Source organism: Procambarus clarkii, chromosome 6, assembly GCF_040958095.1.
Source record: "Procambarus clarkii isolate CNS0578487 chromosome 6, FALCON_Pclarkii_2.0, whole genome shotgun sequence".
NCBI classification, from domain to species: domain Eukaryota; kingdom Metazoa; phylum Arthropoda; class Malacostraca; order Decapoda; family Cambaridae; genus Procambarus; species Procambarus clarkii.
Window position 1 is genome coordinate 2499542 of NC_091155.1, and position 21131 is coordinate 2520672.

The 21131-nt window shown below is 43.8% G+C and overlaps 1 protein-coding gene across 1 annotated transcript in view; it reads right to left on the reverse strand.

The window, feature by feature from the left end:
* LOC138354707 (dipeptidase 1-like) overlaps nt 1-21131 on the reverse strand; it is a 184276-nt gene that overhangs the window by 39027 nt on the left and 124118 nt on the right. The window contains exon 5 of the mRNA XM_069309129.1: nt 2337-2412. Coding sequence (XP_069165230.1) covers nt 2337-2412 — 76 coding nt within the window. The remainder of the gene's footprint in view (nt 1-2336; nt 2413-21131) is intronic.

Genomic DNA, 21131 nt, shown 5'->3' on the forward strand with positions numbered 1-21131 from the left:
TCTGTGGACAGAGCATCAATATGGCTTAAGGCGGTCAACTTTGCCTCAAGACGAAGCTTGGGCTGATCTCTAATTTGCGTCTTGGGTGGAAAGGGAGGGGATTAAAATTGGACAGGGTGTAATCTCCCACGGTGCAGGAAAGTGCCGTTGTTGGCTCTTTTGGTACAAATTATAAATTTGATACATTCTGAGTTCAGTTGCAGTTTTAGTTATCTATTTGGAATAATGTTAACTTTCAATAAAGAAATTCTGGAGGGCTTCTGTTAGGATGAGCTACCAGAAGCAGTTTTATACAATTTCGACAGTTTATTTCAGTAACATGATCATCAACGCTCGGAATATTAAGCTCCTTTCTCATGTTATCTTTGTGGTACGAGGGCACCCAAGGATCAAGGCTTCGTTCTGCAATTTGTCAAGCCTTCCAAGCTTTCTTTCAGGCATTAAAGAAAGCAGAGGAGCAGCATAATCCACTAAAGATCTGAAGTATGCAAGGTACATCATTTTGACAATGCTGACATTGGCACCATAGCCTGAGTGATAACCTGCAACAATCTTGAGAGCTCGGAGCCTCTCGAATATATGACTTATACTGACGACAGAATCTGAATACAAGAGGACCATACAGTGGCAGCTCAAGGCCAAGGTATTTGAATCTGTTTACATAGTCAAGCTGAGAGCCGTCACACAGTTGCATCTTGCGAACAGCTCCTCTGAACAGCCGCAGAAGAAATTGCAGATCTACAAAATGTTGTCAATGCGGCATCTGAAACCCAAACCCCTAATAATGGGGGACTTTAACCACGAGACCAAAGACTGGATCAACCTAGTATCACAAGCAGAAGGTGAACGATGTTTCGACCTTGTGCAGGCCTCCTTCCTCATACAGCATGTGGCAGAGCCCACATGCTGTATGAGGGCTAACCCACATAAAGGTCAAAGGTGATGAATTTCTACATTGCCACCGAGGTGACTGTCAAGGAATGAAAGAGAAACTCGTTAAAAAGTATGTGGCGAAATGAAGAAAGGGAACTAGATGGATGACACAGGTCGTAAAACAAGCATTGGTAACCAAGAGAAACCTCTGGAGAATGTATAAATCCACGATGGACATCACTGATTATGAGTTATACAAAGGGGCACTAAACTCGGCCACCCAGAAAATCAGATAAGCCAAAAGGATCTACGAAAGAAAACTTTGCCCAAAACATAAAGAAAGATCCAAAATTCTTCTATGCCTATACAAGAGGTTAACCCCCCCCCCCCCCAAAAAAAAAACAACAACCCAGTTGGAGTCTTAATAGATGAGACTAACCAAGCTATAATGAACAAGTGAGGTGGTGGTGGTCGTGGCCAGAACCGTCAGTAGATTCAAAGCGTTGTATGACAGAGTGCTGGGAAGACGGGACACCACGAGCGTACCTCTCATACTGTAACTACATTTAGGTAATTACATGCAAACACGCACACTGGGGAGGGGCCTCGCGACTGGGTGGAAAGCGCTAAAAGGTCGTAGTCGTAAAGGCCCGGGTTCGATACCTGGCCGCAGCAGAAAAAAAAAATTACCAGAGTTTCTTTCACCTGATGCACCTGTTCACCTAGCAGTAAATAGGTACCTGGGAGTTAGACATCTGCTACGGGATGCATCCCAGGAATGTGTGTGCGCTCGTGTGTGTGTGTGTGTGTGTGTGTGTGTGTGTGTGTGTGTTTTAGAGAGAAATATATGTAGCAGATATAATAAAGAAAAATTTGATAAGTTAGATAAGTTACAAAGGTGGGGTCCAGGAGCTAATAGCTCGATTCTGCAGACACAAATAGCAAGTAGTAAATACACACGCACATACTTCTTCTCCGTACTTCAATTTATTTATTTATTTATTTATTTATTTATATATATACAAGAAGGTACATTGGGTTTGTGAGAATACATTGGATAGTACAGTATTTACATTCTTGTAAAGCCACTAGTACGCACAGCGTTTCGGGCAGATTTCAATATGTCAAACACTAGCACACAACCTTTCAAGAAAGTTCTCAACTGACCCCCAAATGTCGGGTTAATAAGGCCACATTTGAATCATGCCAAATTGTATTTTTTATGAAAAATAATATTTATCTAAGATTGCCAATAAATAATAAAGAATTTTATGAATGTAAACAATGACTGAAATTGTATTGACTGACATGAGGAAATCCATTTTCAGAAGTAAAACAAGAATGAAATATGAAGATTGAGCATAATTATAGAGCATTAAAAAGACTGAATAATAATTGATGAATAATGAATGGATAGTTATTTTATATATTGACTAACCACGAAGGGTCAATATTGTTCTCACCTTGCCGAAGTGTGTAAGTCCACGGGGAGAGTCAGGGTCCTCCAGGTCTGTCTCGTGGGCTCTGGCACACTCCGCCCTGAGAGATAACAAACAAAGAGTCATGATTGGCACTCTAGAGTCTAGAATGAAAAATTGTTTACTCTTGAAAGATCTGACATAAGACAAGCAGTCTGGGGTTAGCCTATGAACGATAGACTTTGATGGTAGTCTTTGGTCAGTCTCTGTTACCGTGTCCTGGCAGCTTTCAGAGCAACAACTCTGAAAGGTGTCAGGGCACTAGGAGACTCCAACTCTCGAATCTCTTAATATTAATAATTACTAGCTGTACCCGGCCACGCATTGCTGTGGCTCAGCAACTGCTGTACCCGGCCACGCATTGCTGTGGCTCAGCAACTGCTGTACCCGGCCACGCATTGCTGTGGCTCAGCAACTGCTGTACCCGGCCACGCATTGCTGTGGCTCAGCAACTGCTGTACCCGGCCACGCATTGCTGTGGCTCAGCAACTGCTGTACCCGGCCACGCATTGCTGTGGCTCAGCAACTGCTGTACCCGGCCACGCATTGCTGTGGCTCAGCAACTGCTGTACCCGGCCACGCATTGCTGTGGCTCAGCAACTGCTGTACCCGGCCACGCATTGCTGTGGCTCAGCAACTGCTGTACCCGGCCACGCATTGCTGTGGCTCAGCAACTGCTGTACCTGGCCACGCATTGCTGTGGCTCAGCAACTGCTGTACCTGGCCACGCATTGCTGTGGCTCAGCAACTGCTGTACCTGGCCACGCATTGCTGTGGCTCAGCAACTGCTGTACCTGGCCACGCATTGCTGTGGCTCAGCAACTGCTGTACCTGGCCACGCATTGCTGTGGCTCAGCAACTGCTGTACCTGGCCACGCATTGCTGTGGCTCAGCAATGCATGTGCGTTGCCGAGCCACAGCAACCTTCCCCCTGTCTCCTAGTCCTCCCCACCATTTCCCTCCCCTCCGTCCAATTGTCCTCCCCATCATCCTCCACTCCTGCATCCTCTCGTCCTCCCCACCATCTCCCACTCCCCCATCCCCTAATCGTCCCTACCATTCCTCCCTCCCCCATCCTTCTTCTATCCCTCACTTCCCTGTCCCCTTGCCCTCCTCACCATTCTACATTCCCTCAGCCCCACTATTCCCAACTCCCCCATCCCCTCATCCTCCCCACCATTACCCCCTGCCCTGTCCCCTCGTCCTCCCCACTATTCCCTACTCCCATCCCCTCATCCTACCCACCATTCCCCACAACCATCCCCTCATCCTCACCCACTCCCATCCCCTCATCCTCCCCACCATTCCCCACTCGTCCGATGCACTCCCAAATGATATGATGTTGCCATAAGACAAGTGGGAACATCAAATAATCTGATGTTCCCATCACTGAAATATAATAAAAAGTTAAAAAACGAATAAAACAATGAAAATACAAAAATAAATTATACTCACGAAATGAACGGTATGGTAAACAAAACAGCTCAATTCCAATGCAATATAACACAAAATAATTGTCAAAATTAATAAATCAAAATCTATGAAAATTCAATCTATCAATGCAATCGGAAACATTGAAATGGAATCGTAACATATTTAGTATAACGTGTGTTGCTATTACATGCAATAGATAGCTCTGTTTAAAAAAAAAGTATGTTATTATCTGTCACAAGTGTGGCATCAATATAGTAGGTATATAAAAACCACGCGTGTATTCGAATGGAAAGCTGTGTCAAAATTTTAACGCAATTGGTGAAGAATTTTCAGAGATTACAGTTGTTACGGAGTGTAGAGTGGCAGTTTCAGCGCCATCTATGGATCTGCACTCAAACTCCCCTGGAATTGGACGCTACGTAGATAACCCCATCTATTGGTGTTGGCGTGACAGCGCAAATAGCTCCAGTGTCCTGCCTTGGCCAGCCAGAGGCTGTTGTGGATGACCTCTGGTGAGGTGGCGGATCAAGATCAGCGTCACCTAGATTGTGCTACGTGCATAATGTCAACCCCCCCCCCACCCCAGTAAGTGTTACCTGGTTTCCCCAGTGTACTGTCCAGTTAACTGATGACGTGTTTGTCTCCACAGAAGTGACGTGTGGGGGTGGTTGGGCAGCCTACATTCTCTTGATTTAGTTCTGGAAGACCACTAAGTAAGCCGCCGCCAATCTGAAGCAGTGTATTGACTGCTGATTACATAGTATTGGCAGAGATCGGCGTACCCAAGGACTGGCTAAAGAGAGAAATGGACGACAGTGAGGTGCCTGTTGGGAAGCACTGCTAGCCGGTCGCTAGAGGCTTCTGCCAGGGGTTCGCTGCCCCTGTATTGTTTGTTTGGTGGCCCTGATCAGCGTGTGGCTGAGGTCCTCTGCCAGCAAGTGGCTGGAGAGCGGTCGAGGGTATAGGCATCTCGTGATACTGTGTCGGTGGGCTGGCCGACATACAAAGTGAAACTCGCCAGTGTTTCCCAGTACGGTTGGACAAGGTACTGGGTGAGAGAAACGCTGGGGTTGGCAAACACTGTATGTGAGCGCCCAGTGTCCTGAGGGAAAGATATACCGATGTACATAAGTGTATTAATAGTCTATTTATTATAATTAAGGGTTTAAGTGTAAATACATTGGTGAAGGGAACAGTGTTTTGTTCATCGCCCACTTATTTATTCATTGCACTATAAAGCCAAATCTTGAAACCGTATTAACGACTTGGGGTCGGATACTACAAAGACGGTTCATCCATCAAGAACCTGGTTACTGGTCCATAGTGACCGTAACAACAGCGTGTGTTACTCTTACGTACAACAGATGGCGCTGTTTAAAAAAAAAATATTTTTTCCTGTCACAGGTGAGGCATGTATATAGTAGGTACATAAAAACACACACCTATTAAAATGCAAAGTGTGTCAAAATTTCAAAGCAATCGGTAAAGAGGTTTCGAAGATTTCCCTCACATGAAAAACCCACGAAAAAAAAGTTTTTCCAAAGAAGCATATTTTTTTCTCGTCACACACGTGACATCTATATAATATGTATATAAAAACCCGCTCAGATGCGAATGGAACGTTGTGTGAAAATTTCAAAGTAATCGGTGAAGAACTTTCGGAGATTAGCGATTTTGAACAAACGAACATTTCTATTTTTTTTATATAGATAGATTGAGGGAGTCAAATAAATCGTACATTGGTCGACTTCGAACTAGATTGTCGAGTATTATACTTCACACTGACCTGGTCTAACGTAATTTAACCTAACATAAACCTAGCCTAGTCTTACTTTAAGTGACAGCTAGTTAGTTCATTATAAAAACATAATGAAATATAGTGGCTCAATATTATTACACATGAAATCATAAGTACGGATGTGCGACAGGTTTGCCTTAAACCAGCAAATAGTAGAACCAACTAGGAAGGAGAACACGCTGGACCTCATTTTCGCTAATAATGATGAATTGATCAGGAACATAATGATTACAAATACCTGTTACTCAGATCACAACTTAATTGAAGTTATGACAACCATGGGGAGTAGACCTTCAAAACCAGTCCAAATTCCCGGTGGAGGAGATTTCAGCAAATTCAACTTCAATAATATACAAATAAACTGGGAGCAAATAAACCAGGACTTCACAGAAATAAACTGGGAAGAACAGCTAGAAAATGCAAACCTGAACCAGTGCCTGGAAAAAATAAGCTCAGTAGCACTAGAAATATGTTCAAACCGCATACCTCTAAGAAAAAAAGAGGAAGAGATGCACATTGGAACGGGAACGTCGTTCCCTATATAGGCGAAGAAAACGAATCGCGGAACAACTTGAGAGTCGCACCCTATCTCAAGAACGGCGAAAAAGGTTAGGTAGAGAAATAGAAACAATTGAACGGAAGCTACAAGAATCATACAAAACCCAGGAGAGGCAGAGAGAGCAAAAGGCCATCAGTGAAATAGAGAGAAATCCGAAATATTTTTTCTCCTATGCAAAATCAAGATAAAAAACCACATCTAGTATCGGGCCCCTGCGAAAGGGAGAAGGAACTTTCACCGATGACAACAAAGAAATGAGCGAGCTACTGAGGAAGCAGTACGACTCTGTTTTCAGCGAGAGATTAAACACACTAAAGATTGATAACCCAAATGAATTTTTCATGGATATGATACCAACATCAAATCATATATCAGACGTCACCCTATCTCCACTGGATTTTGAAGAAGCCATAAACAGTATGCCTATGCACTCTGCACCAGGCCCGGATTCTTGGAACTCCATATTCATAAAGAACTGTAAAAAAAACACTATCGCAGGCCCTCCACATTCTGTGGAGACAAAGCCTAGATACTGGCGTTATTCCTGATATACTAAAAACAGCAGAGATAGCACCACTTCATAAAGGAGGAAATAAGGCAGAGGCAAAAAATTACAGACCGATAGCACTAACATCGCACATCATAAAAATTTTTGAGAGAGTGCTAAGAAGTAAGATCACAAAATACATGGAATCACAGCATCTCCATAACCCCGGACAACATGGTTTCAGAACAGGGCGCTCTTGCCTGTCGCAGTTGCTGGACCACTATGATATGGCATTAGATGCTATGGAAGACAAACAAAACGCTGATGTAATTTACACAGATTTCGCAAAAGCTTTTGATAAATGTGACCATGGTGTTATTGCACATAAAATGCATTCAAAAAGAATTACCGGAAAAATAAGCAGATGGATCTACAATTTCCTGACCAACAGAACCCAATGTGTAATAGTCAACAAAATAAAATCCAGCCCATCAACCGTGAAGAGCTCAGTCCTCCAGGGTACTGTGCTTGCTCCAGTACTTTTTTTCATCCTCATATCGGACAGACAAGAACACAACCTATAGCACTGTATCATCCTTTGCAGATGACACTAGGATCTTCATGAGAGTAGGCAACATAGAGGACACGGCGAACCTCCAGTCAGATGTAGATCAGGTCTTTCTATGGGCTACAGAAAATAATATGGTGTTTAACGAAGATAAGTCCCAGCTCATGCGCTATGGAAAAAATGAAAATATAAAAACGGAAACCACCTACAAAACTCAGGCAAATCATAACATAGAACGAAAAGGCAATGTAAAGGATCTGGGTACTCATGTCGGAAGACCATACCTTTAAAGAACACAATAAAGTAGCCGTCACAACTGCAAGAAAAATAACAGGTTGGATAACAAGAACTTTTCACACTAGAGATGCTCTACCGATGATGATACTTTTCAAAACGCTTGTGCTCTCTAGAGTGGAGTACTGCTGCACAATGACAGCACCTTTCAAAGCTGGAGAAATTGCTGACCTGGAGAGCGTGCAGAGATCCTTTACTGCTAGAATCCACTCAGTAAAACATCTAAACTATTGGGACCGACTAAAGAGCCTAAAACTGTACTTCCTTGAGCGCAGGCGGGAGAGGTACATAATAATTTACACGTGGAAAATATTAGAGGGGCTGGTCCCAAACCTGCACACAGAAATAACATCACATGAGGCCAGAAGACATGGCAGGATGTGCAGAATACCCCCGTTGAAAAACAGAGGTGCAACAGGTACTCTGAGAGAGAACTCTATCAACATCAGAGGTCCGAGACTGTTCAACACGCTTCCACTACACATAAGGGGCATAACTGGCTGACCCCTCACAGTGTTCAAGAGAGAACAGGATAAGCACCTCCAAAGGATACCTGATCAACCAGGCTGTGACTCATACGTCAAGCTGCGAGCAGCCGCATCCAACAGCCTGGTTGATCAGTCCGGCAACCAGGAGGCCTGGTCGACGACCGGGCCGCGGGGACGCTAAGCCCCGGAAGCACCTCAAGGTAATCTCAAGGTAAGTAACTGCTGTTTATTTAAAGCACAAATAGTAACTGCTGTTTATTTATCTTATTGTGTTAGCACAATTTTAGTATTGTGTTAGTGTTTAAGCACTAGTTGTTTTTAACTCTTAAGTAATTACGGTAGTATTAAGCAAGCTGCTGAACGCAAGCTTGGTGTGGAAAGTAATATGCCAGAAGGTATTATACTAATGAGAAATAATTTTGTACAAGAGGTGCACTCAGGTGCTTTTTGCAATTTAATAAAAAGGTTTCACTTTTGGGGGCTGTGAAAAGTTCTGTTACCAAGATTCTGTTGTGGTAATGAGGAGCTAGATTCAGAAATCAAATCCTATTAATAAAACTTAATCAGCCATCAAAATAATCACACATGAACACATATGCTTAGCCTTAAGGTAATAATTTGAAGTCGGTGAGCACAGCCAGTTATTTTTGTTTATACAAGCATTCTTACATTCTTGTACAGCCACTAGCACGTATAGCCTTTCGGGTAAGTCCTTAATCTTAATTTTCCCCGGAATACGACCCGCCAAAAATCGTTTGACCATGATGTACCCCATTCACTGCTGGGTGAACAGAGGTTACAGTTAAGGATTGGCGCCATGTAAATCCTCCCGGCCAGGATACGAACCCAGGCCAGAACGCTTGTGAAGCACCAGGTGAGTGCGTTACCACTTCGCCACGGGGACTGCCAGTTGAATTCACTTCACTTCAAGTTACCAGTTGAATCCACGGGGATTCATTAATCATGGCTTCTGTAGAAACACATACGAGAAAATTTTGCAGATATGAAAGACCATTTTACCAGACAGATCAAGAAATGCGAGGATTTGTCAAATTTGAACAAGTCGAAAGACAAATAGAGACTTCCTTGGCTGTACTAACAGATGCCAAAACTGCAGGTGCAGATATGGATGATATTAGGGACATTATGGCCAAGTATGAAGATGATACTCAGGCCAAATTAGATCCAGTCACGGCTATGCTTGCACAATATAAAATTTCAATATAAGCACAATATAAATATAAAAGTGGTTCCAATGGGTTGTCATAGTAAGAGGGTGGTAATGGGGGACGAGCTCCCATGACCTATAAAAAGCTCCTATACGGCATGCATCTCAAATAGCCTCTGACAACCAAGTCCAACTCCTGGCCTGCACGGGTGGCTTAGTCTTTAAGTCTGGCGGAGCTGCTTTTACTGACAGGAGAATGGAAGAGGGCGTGCCTCTGGCACCTTAAAACCAGCTGCTCTGGGTAGATTGGACTCGATAGCCTGGGAAGGCAGCCCATCTAGGGGAAGGAAAACCCTGATTTCAAACCTCTGCTGCTGAGCGGCCATACCCCTCTCTTGGGAAAGGCTTCAGGAGTCAACCTCGAGGAAAAATCCGGAGTTGGAGCCCTTAAGGCAGTTCGTTGTTGACTTTGACCTCATTCTGGTAGCTCCTGCGACGGTGTTGGGGCTATGTGTATTGGCATTTGCCTTTCCATTGGATAATATCAGCAACGTGGAGAGGGGGGACCTGCTGCATGGATAACAGCTTCTCCTCCATATCTACCTACCGAGGCTTTCCGCACTGGAGAGGACACTCCAGCTTCTCCTCACAGTGCTGAACCAACTCGGGAAGTGACAGTCTACCGGTTTTAAGTCTTCTGCTCGATTGGCGAAGAGTGCAACATCAGGGGTTGCTTCCCACGGTGGGAGGAGTCATCGCACCCCACTGGGCAGCTACCGCCCACCTATAGCTGGGCAAACCCCAGCCAATAAGGTGTTGCATCACCACGGTCTGTTAACTTCACTGGGTGGGTGGGGTTTAGGGTGAAAATTGACAAGCGGCCCAACAACTTTATACCAAGTAATACTAAATCCAAAAAGAAAATATCAACTGCCCTAAAGCTGGGCACATGGAATGTCAGGACACTGACACAAGGTTTCTCTGACGACCTGCAAGAAACCAACGATGCCCGAAAAACAGTAATCATCGATAGGGAGCTGAGCAAATTTCAGATGGATATTGTTGCTCTCCAAGAGACTAGGCTTCCATGATCAGGATCTGTGAGAGAGAGGGCCTTCTCTTTCTTCTGGTAAGGAAAACCTCCAAATGAGACCAGAGAACATGGTGTGGGATTTGCCGTCAGGAATGCACTATTGGGGCACCTTATGCCACCGACGGAGGAGACCGAATGAATTCTGTCTCTGCAACTGCACTCCCAAACAGGACCAGTCAATGTAGTTAGTGTACATGTACCAACCCTCATTTCTCCGGCAGAGGCAAAGGAAAAATTCTATGATGACTTCAACAGAGTCATAGCAAGAATCCTTGTAAAGGAGTCACTGTTCATCTTCGGCGACTTCAACGCCAGAGTGGGTGCCGATCACAACTTTTGGCCCACTTGTCTGGGTCAATTCGGCATAGGGAGGATGAATGAGAACGGGCAACGTCTGCTAGAACTCTGCTGCCTTCATGGTCCCTGTGTCACCAACACCAGCTTGACCTGATTCTTACCAAGTGTGCAAGTCTATCCAGCGTCAAGATTACGCGTAGCTACCAGTGATGTCTGTGACACCGACCACTCCTTAGTATGTAGCAGGGTCAAGATGCAAACAAAGAAGATTCATCACTCGAAAAAGGCGGGCAGACCTTGCGTCGACACCACCAAGACCCGCAACCAGGACAAGGTTGAAGATTTTGCACGTATGCTCGAGGAAGCTCTCCCTGGCCCAGCCGGGGTCACCGCCTGTAAAAGATGGGAGCACTTCAGAGATGCTGTGTTCAATGCTGCCATGTCCACCTTTGGCAAGAAGACCAGCAGGTTGGCAGACTGATTCGAAGCTCACTCGGAAGAAATGACACCTGCCATCTAAGCGAAGAGAAATGCCTTGGCAGCCTACAAAGCCTGCCCAAATCAGCACAACTTACAGATCCTTCAGGCCGTGCAGCAGAGCAACAGGCGATGTGCCAACAACTATTGGCTCCAGCTCTGCTTCCAGATACAGACTGCAGCAGAAACAGGCAATGTAAGGAGAATGAATGACGGCATCAAGCAAGCCCTCGGCCCAATCCAGAAGAAGACCACTCCTCTGAAATCTGCCACAGGCGAGGTGATTCAGGACCAGACACTGCAGCTGAAGCAGTGGGTCGAGCACTACTCTGAGCTATACGCCAAGGGGAATGTGGTCACCGTAGACGCACTGAGCGCCAGTGAGTGCCTGCCTGTGTTAATGGAGCTCGACAGCGAACCGACTCTCGAAGAACTCAGCGAGGCCCTAGACCCCCTTGCTTATGCCAAAGCTCCTGGAAAAGTCGGTATTCCTGCTGAGATCTTTAAGTGCTGCAGAGGTAGCATGCTCATGGAGCTGCATGAATTTCTCTGCCTCTGCTGGGAAGGAGGAGAGGTGCCACAGGACATGAGGGACGCCAACATCGTCATGTTGTATAAGAATAAAGGTGACGAAGTAACTGCAACAATTACCGTGGAACCTCTCTCCCTCAGTATTGTCAGAAAGCTGTTTGCTCGAGTCACATTGAAGAGGCTCCATGTACTTGCAGAGTCTATCCAGAATCACAATGCGGATTCAGAGCTAACAGGTCCACCATCGACATGGTCTTTTTCCTCAGACAACTGCAGGAGAAATGCAAGGAACAGAAGCAGCCACTCTTCGTAGCCTTCATAGATCATCAGCATCATCAGATCTTTCCACGAAAACATGAAGGGCACCGTGTTCATTGATGGCCTAACATCAGACGCCTTTTACATCCGAAGTGGAGTAAAGCAGAGCTGCGTCCTGGCTCCAACCCTATTCGGGATTTTCTTCGCAGTTATGCAGCATCACGCCTTCGGATCTGCCACGGAAGACATTACCTCCGGACCAGCTAGGATGGAAAGCTTTTAACGTCGCCAGGCTGAGAGCCAAGACGAAGGTTCGGCTGAGGTGTCTGCGTGACTTCCTTGTTGCTGACGACACAGCAGTCACTGCCCACTCAGCCGAAGACCTCCAACAGCTCATGATCCGCTTCAGCGAGGCCTGTCAAGCTATTGGACTCACCATCAGCTTGAAGAAAACACAGGTCATGGGACAAGGACTGGACTCCCCACCTGTCATCGTCATTTCCGATTTCAAACTGGAAGTCGCTCACAACTTCGTGTACCTGGGCTCCACAATCTCTGACTCCCTCTCTCTTGATACAGAGCTAAACAAACGCATTGGTAAGGCATCTACTACCATGTCCAGACTGACAAAGAGAGTATGGGCCAACAATAGGCTGACTGAGTATACAAAGATTCAGATTTACAGAGCCTGTGTCCTGATCACTCTCCTTTATGGCAGCAAGTCTTGGACACTCCGCGCCCGTCAGGAAAGACAGCTGAATGCCTACCACATGCGCTGCCTTAGACACATCTTCGACATCACCTGGCAGGACAAGGTGACAAACAACAACGTCCTGGGGAGAGCTAGAATCACCAGCATGTACACAATGCTGAAACAGACACGAATGCATTGGCTCTGGCACGTGGTGCGAATGGGCGACGGCAGGATCTCCAAGGATCTCCTGTATGGAGAGCTGACACGGAAAGCGTCCAACAGGCAAGCCCCAGCTACGGTACAAAGATGTATGCAAGAGGGACCTGAAAGCCATGAACGTCGGTCTTACTACGTGGGAAACACTGGCCGCAAACCATTCAGCCTGGGGGCAGTCTATTTAAAGAGGTCTCTCCAAGTTCGAGGAGTCACTTGCCAAGAAATCGGAGGCAAAGAGACAGAGAAGGATAGCCGGTAGCCTGGAAGACAGACCAGAATCAGACTTTGTTTGTGCTCAGTGTGAGATGAACTGCCATTCTCGGATCGGCCTCATCAGTCACACCAGACGCTGCACCAGGATTGACAACCAGAGCGCAACTCCATAGTCTTCTGAGACTGAAGGATGCCTACTAGATATAAAAGTACTAATTCAAAGACAGGTGTTGCACCAGATTTAATGCCATCACAACCACAGCTTAGTCCACCCACTTATACTGAGCTACATGAAAACTGGGATGATTTCTGGCAGCTTTTTGATATCCACATAAATTCATAGGCATCAATAAATAAAATAAATAAATGCTCATATTTAAAATGCCAGCTTAAAGGGGAAGCGAGAGCTGGAATAGTAAATTCAGGCTTAACCAATTATGATGTCACAGTCCAATTGTTGACACGTAACTTTTCTAACACAGAATTGGCAATCGCAAACCTTTACTGTAAGTTAGTTGATCTACTTCCACCCAGTAACAAACCTGATTTCTTACAAAGATTCAGGTTGGAGGAAGAATCATTATTAATGCACTTGGCACTAACGTTAATGTAGGGTGTTCTGAATGGAGTTTAAACTAGGCGAGTACAAATTACCTGAAGACATTGTCCATAATGTGCTCACACTAGAGAAAGGACATATTATCTCAACAAGAGATATTTGATGGCTTAAAGACAGTTGGTCACCCGTCTGAGGACACAGAAAATTTAGAGCACAGAAAAATGGCACGGAAGTCTCCTCAGACAGAACCAAAAATTTCCAAAATAATGGCACAAAGCCAAAGCAGCAACTAAATGGAAGCAAAGTTGCATAGGCACTTATTTAGGGAGTCCATCAAAGCAAATAGTAACAATAGCACCCAAGACGACAAAGCCACAGGGTGCACCAGGCAGGCAAAAATATTTATTCTGAGAAGAAAATCATTCGATTTTAACAGCAGAAATAATAAGTTGAAACAATTTAATAAATGTACATGCTGCTTGAGAAACATGATCCTGCAACTTGTGCAACTGAACTAAGAAGTTATAAAAAATGAAGTAAGGGACAACACTGTACTACTCTTTATGGAGAATATAGTAGCAGTGCTAATCAATCTGCAAAACCCAAAGCAGAGGAAACAACCACAGCAACAACAATTTTGTAGGATACAAATTGATGTAAATACCTTGAGTGTTAATCTGCTGCAGTAACTACTTTCCCTCCGCAAAATTAACTGCATATAATAAAGGAACCCAGATCCATACCCGAGGGTTGTTTGATAAAGGTTTCCAGAGAACTTTTATCAAAGAAATTATCAGAAGATGTGCAGCTTGAGACTGTACAATCAACCTAAACATTTATGGATTTTTGTCTAACACAGACCACCAAGAATACAAGGTGGCAAGACTTCTAGTCCATCTAGGATAATATACAAGACCAGTGAATGCAATTGTTGGGGAATCAATGCTGACAGAGCTACAAGGGACTGATCTCAGAGCCACAACGAGATTCGTTAAGGGGACATAACTGCGTTTCTTATAAGATGTTCAATGTCAACCAATCTTTTTTGACTACTTGTAAATGAAAAGGGCTGTAATTGGTCAAAGTTTTAGTATTGCAGCCTAAATCGAAAAGGAGATTTTCCTTTATTTGTTTTTCAACGAATTTTACACATTTTCAAATCGTTATAACAATCACAAGTTTTAAAATGAATAACTTCTATGACATTTTTCTATCGCTTTAGCATATAATAAAAGGATCTGTCAAGACGAGTTTTTAAAATACGTTTAGTTTTACTAATATAAATAGTCAAAGTTCCATAAAAAATTTATGCAAATATATCATGGTTTATTACTATTATAAAATCAATAAATGATCTTAGGGAAAAATGCTTTTTACGGAGTTGCAGAGACAAATTCTCCATTTAAGGTGTACGTTTCATGTATATTGAATAAAAAATGAAAGAGTAATACGGACTTTTATGTTACTTGAAATAAATAAGTAAAAAGTAAAGTCATCTGTGGCTGACGTTGACATCAACCAATTTCCTGGCACCCTTGGCAACCTTACAGATAGGCTTACGTTCAGTCAGGTGTATAAGTTTCATGGAAATTGTCCGATTAACAAATAAGAAACAAAAAATTTGCTAATTTGTTTTCGGACAAAACTAATTATTAAATATTTTTAGTATATGCTATTGTGATAGCTGAGAGTCTTTGACATGATTTCAGTTGACACTTATGTTTGATGTTAATTTTTGACAATTTTGGAAAATTTTGTCATATAATTCAATATTTTTTTCCCTTGCCTATTAATGCTACGATGCTGAGACTTGGACCAGATGAAGCCTTTTTCATATACAACTCGTCAAAAAAGTTTGATTGAAATCGAACTTGTTTTCATTTATTGCATACTTGGCACTGATGCCCCCTTAATTAAACATAAAGAGATTATCCTAGCAGATCCCTAGATAAATTCCGACTACATAACGGATATCGTCATCCTTATGGGTGCTACCATCAATTTATCTTGGGAAAACATAAAACAATAGGACTGTACTTGTTAGAGTCTACAGGAGGAGAGTTAATGTCCGGATCAGTACTATGCTTCAATACAACAACTCCAGTGGAGCAGGAACATTCTGAAACTATCATAGTAGCATGACTAGGCCAAGAACAGTGACCCTTAGAAATCTGTCACATGACTGATGACGGACTGGAGTCGGTCCATAAACTGTGGGACCAAGATACTATCGGAATTCTTCCTGCGCAACCAAGCCCAGATGATACTTAGGTATATAAACAATACTTGGACACTGTGCAATACTATAATGGACAGTGTTGGGTTAGATTACTGTCATGTTCAGAGCAAACTGAGCCATCCGTTTGTATGCACTGTGTTTCATACGTCAGCAGTATGTAAACAACAGAGCGTGTAGGACGTCAGCCACGCTTGGACGCTGCTAGTCATATACAGTCATAAATATTAAAGTCAGTAAATAAGCAATGGCTTTATATAAATCCTACAACCAAGGTCACCCACACACACACAATACCACACTGACGACGAGGATAAACAGTGGACGCAGGTATTCGTCCAGCTCAAAACCCAGAAGAGAAGCATGCCGTCTCGCCCCCGGAGGAGGAGAAAACGAGCAACGCTTGTACTATGACTGACTACCACACCAATGCTGTGTGCTAACTGAAGCTGTTTGATGCTAACCGAGGCTGTGTTCTAAACGACGCTCTGTGCTACACAATTCTTCATGCTGTGAACTGTCTGCTGTGTTGACAGTGCTGAAAACTTATCAAACAACATTGCTGTCAACCGCTGTGCAGTTGCGATTTGGAGGAACACCACATACAAGTCAGGTAAGAGGTAAGAGGCTAGGTAAGAGGTCAGTTGTTACGGTAATGTGCACTGTTGATAGCCTTTGCATTAAAATGCTTGTTGGATTTGCAAAATTAATGTAATTAGTGAATTCTTAGCCAACATTCACAGAGCGGTAAGTGTTCAGTATTCTGAGGAACATTTAAGTGATATGTTCACATTTATTCAGTAAATATGGCAAATATGTCTCAGTTTCCTGCATTTGATCCTGACTGAGGCCAGACAAACCTTTCACAGAGGTGGAACAAATGGCTTAAACTGTTTGAAAATGTGTCAATAGTTTCAGACATCAAAACTACTGAAAGAAAAGGTGTCTTACTACTTCCTTATGTGGAAGTAGGAAGTAGATCAAGTTTGTAACATTTTTGACACATTGAAAGACACTGGTGGTAACAAAGATTATGACACTGCCAAAGCCAAAATAACTGAACATTTCAAACCTAAACAGAACACTGCTATGGAAATTATGCATTTCAGGAGAGTCAAACAATTTCCTACCGAAACCGTTGATCAATACCACACGTCTACAGGGTTTAGCAGCACATTGTGAGTTTGCTGAGGTTGACAAAGACATTAAACAGCAAATAATTGAAACATTCACATCTACACGTCTACGTCGAAAAGCTCTAGAACTTTATAAAGATTAAAGTTATCTTATCAAGATACTGGACATTGTTCATCGAATGGAAGATACTACACGTGATGCTCTTGTATCAAAAAGCAGTGCCAACAACAGTTCTGCCTGTGGTATTAAGAGTGACGAGTTACGTAAGGTTGAGGGAGGACAACGTGATCATTGGAGGTATCATGGCAAACTCAACAACAATTAGAGCCGAGAACCATATCACAACTGGAGTCAAGGTACACGACCCCAACAATCAAAATGACCCACATCAGCGGGTGTCAACAAAAAAATGTTACAGTTGTGGAGGAGAACTACCCACATTAAGGTAATGCTTGTTCCGCTCAAGGTAAGAAGTGCTACGAGTGTGGGAAAGCAAGGTCATTTTGGTGCTGTGTGCCGTTCTCAATTGAAGAAACCACAGTCAGTGAACAAAAGTAAAGTACTAGGGTCAGGTCATAGGGATCGAGGTGAGAAACAGAATATTGTACCCAGATCCAGAATGTTAATAATGTACAAGTTAACATGTCATTACAACCAATCTCAGAAGACAGTGACATCAGCCCGGTATTGCAAGATATACCTAATGCTGACAAAATGACATTGTTTACGGCCGTACCCAAGCTGAGCACGACAACGCTCTTCGTGCAACATTGCAACGCTTACGAGAAATGAATCTAACGTTAAGGCGAGTAAAGTGTGAGTTCAGTCAACATAAAATTGAATTCTTTGGACATGTTCTTAGTAACAAAGGTCTGTCTCCAGGTCATAAAAACGTTGTAGATATCAAACATTCTCCACCTTCTTCAACGTCCACTGAAGTACATAACTTTCTAAGAATAGCACACAACTGTTCTCGCTTCATTCCAGATTTTGCTACCATTACCAACTTTCTATGTGAGCTCCTGAAGAAAAATGCATCATGGCACTGGAGCGTGCTACGGCCTGCTCGAGCCAGTAACTGGGTTCTTTCTACATATAGACCTTAGAGCCCCTTCTTCTATGATCCCATCCCAAGTCAATGGTAAGTTATAAAAAATTGGCAGTTGCAAGTAATTAAGAAAATTAAAGGGGTAATGAAGACTAAATACCACCTTCACCGATATATATAATCAGTCATATTACTACACATATGTACACTGTGTCACTCGCATAGGACACTCAATATCTCTGCAGTGTTCTTCAAATCCCGGCGAGTCCACTATCTTCAAGTATTCGTCGTCCACGTTCAGTGGTCATCACTGGCGAATTCACCTTACTCAACATGGGCCAATCCCACACGTCGTATCGTCACGATAACCAAATACCTACATTTCTGCTCTCCAGAAACACACTGGCAGAAGTCTTCAGCAACACGCTGACAGGGGTCACAAGTAATACGTCCAGGGATCACCACTAACACCCTGGCAGAAGTCTACACACTAGCAGCACTTCTCAGCAGACAGCCACTACTGTCGTCTTCTAACTCCTCTTGGCCAAATCCCAGGTACGTCGGTCCACACGACACTGCATAAATACAACAGCCAAAACACTTGCTTACTACCCACGGCGGTCACTTTTCCTCACAGGAAACAAGTCAGGAATTCTCGACTGCTCGAGGTGAACTGACTTCCCAAGTGTAATAGACTCTTCACGTCACCTCTGTGGACATAATAAGCATTAACCAGACAGAAAGTATACAAGGAGAACATAGGATGACAATCTTTCACCGGGAAACTGCAAATGTAAACGAATGCACAATCTAGATGTCGTTGATATTGTTACTTCATTCATCAGAGCTCATCATCATTGCCCTCACCTCCTAACTGAGATTCGAAACAGGAGCCTTCCACAGACGCACACCTCTGCCAACAGATGGCGTTGTCTGTGTCTCACCTAATCCCTTGGAGCTGGAGTGCAGGTCCATAGATGGCGTCAATATAACCACAACTTGCTCCATAGAAAGCATTGATATAGTAACAGAATGATATCGAGCAAAATGCATTTCATGCTATGAAAGATGCACTAGTAAGAGATGCAACTGCTACATACTTTTACCTGTCAACGGACACCGAGCTAACAGTGGATGCTAGTCCTGCTGGTTTAAGTGCTGTTTTAGCCCAACAAACCAGGTCAACCAGATTCCTGAGTAGTAACTGTCTACGCCAGCTGTTCTTTCACAGATGTTGAAAAGCGATACAGTTAGACAGAGAAGGAAGTTCTTGCTCTTCAATGGGGCTGTACTCACTGTTCTGGCCTCAGGGGGTCGGGGCTTTTAGGACTTAACCCTCCAAAAGAGAGTTCTGGTTGTTGCGCCAAACTGTTACTTGCATACAGGTGGACAACGTCCCCAACCACTCTCTGAGGGAACAAACAACTGATTTCGGCAGCCACACTCCCGCTACCGTGGGTCGACCGGCAATTGACACTGGAGTGCTTGTATTTTACATGGGAGAGCACCCTGCATGTCTTTTGATCTTGGAGAGGGGTTTAGTATCAAATATTTAGGGGTGCAGCTCCAACAATGACCTCGTTGTCTTATGTACACACCCTACTCGAGCCGCTGTGACTCCCCACTCTCTTCTTGTTTGGAATGACCTTCTAAATCCCCCTTTCGTGAATTAGTATTTTCTGCCACCCTGTCCGCAGCCGTGACCCTCTCTCTCTCTCTCTCTGTCACTTTCTGTGAAACCTCACCAGGACAAGAGCAAAAGCCAGTTAAAATCTACATATAATGTGCAATGAAAACATGTACAATACATGACATAAAAAAAATATTATCATACAACACTACTCTGCTACAACCCGGTAACAATCCAATATCATATCTTGGCTTCACCAACCGTCCATATCAAGTGGTTTCCCAACTCTTGGCTTACCACTTACTACTCCCCTCACTAAATGGGGTTGAAATCCTGTCACAACAATGTGACAGGATTAGTCCTAAAAGTATATGAAACTCAGCTGGAGCAGAAACACCAGAATCCTCTGCATAAATATTCCCCAACAAAAGAAGACATCAATCTCTCACCTTACACTGCGTCTTACATGCCAATAAGCATTCAAGCACTCTCCTTATACATTCATGTGTCTGCATTGAAACTATTCTGCTCATAGAGGCTCACTACAATATATATCTCTAGGTCCTCGAAAATATTAAGAAAGGCACTTGTGCAGTTCTTCCAGTCTGCTGCACAATGAAGTCCTGATCAAACATCAGTGACGCTTCACCACTGATTCCACAGAGACATGTGTAAGGTCCTCTACACTGCCTGAAGTCAACTCCTCACTATGAAGTTCTACTCTACCACAGAGTTCAGCATACATTTCTTTCCCAGCCACGAAGATCCTCCATTAACGTCTTCTCTAGCCTCGAAGTTCCTCCATCAACTTCTTCTCAAGCCTCGAAGTTTCTCGTCGAACTCTTTCCCAAACAAACCTGCCATTCTATTGCCATGCCAATAAAAAATATCCCTACTAAAACATAATTAAATTTATTCACAGAAAATATAACTCCTCCATCCAACATCTCTTTAAACACCAATGCGTCGCCGCGACGGTCATCCCCCGTCTTGGGCGGGTCAACTTGAGACATGCCCAGACACCTTGCCAGCCGCCGCTGCCGGGGGCTTCCTCTCTCAGTCATTCACTGACATTCGGGGATGGTGGACGTATCGCCGCACCCTCCAGCAAGTTCTCTTATCTCTACTCTCTTATTTTAGCTCACTGCCTTAATAAAATATATGTCCTACATGTATACATTTACCACGATCGCTGGGCACACGATCAAACACAGGGAACCACTGTAATAACTGTTATATGAGTTTTCCGCAGAATTCTCTGGTGTGAGGACACTCAGGTCCTGGTCTTTAACAATGGTGCTCACACAGGCCACCCACAAAAATGCTTCAGGACTGCCTCACAAGGCTTTTTCTAGTCCTGACTTGCGTACTTTAAGTCGTCCAGCAGGCTTCACACATAAACGCCTGCCTGATCCCCTCCTCCTGAAGGACCACACAGTTAGGGTTCCTCCAACTGCCAGGAGCTCAACAAAGCATTCTATCTCCCTATCTATCAATCTATTTTAAATTCTATCTCCCAATGCACTTTTTCCAGGTGCTCTCTTATTCTCGCGTAGTTCCCTTTCCTGTAGTCTACGTTCTCATATCTAACCTCT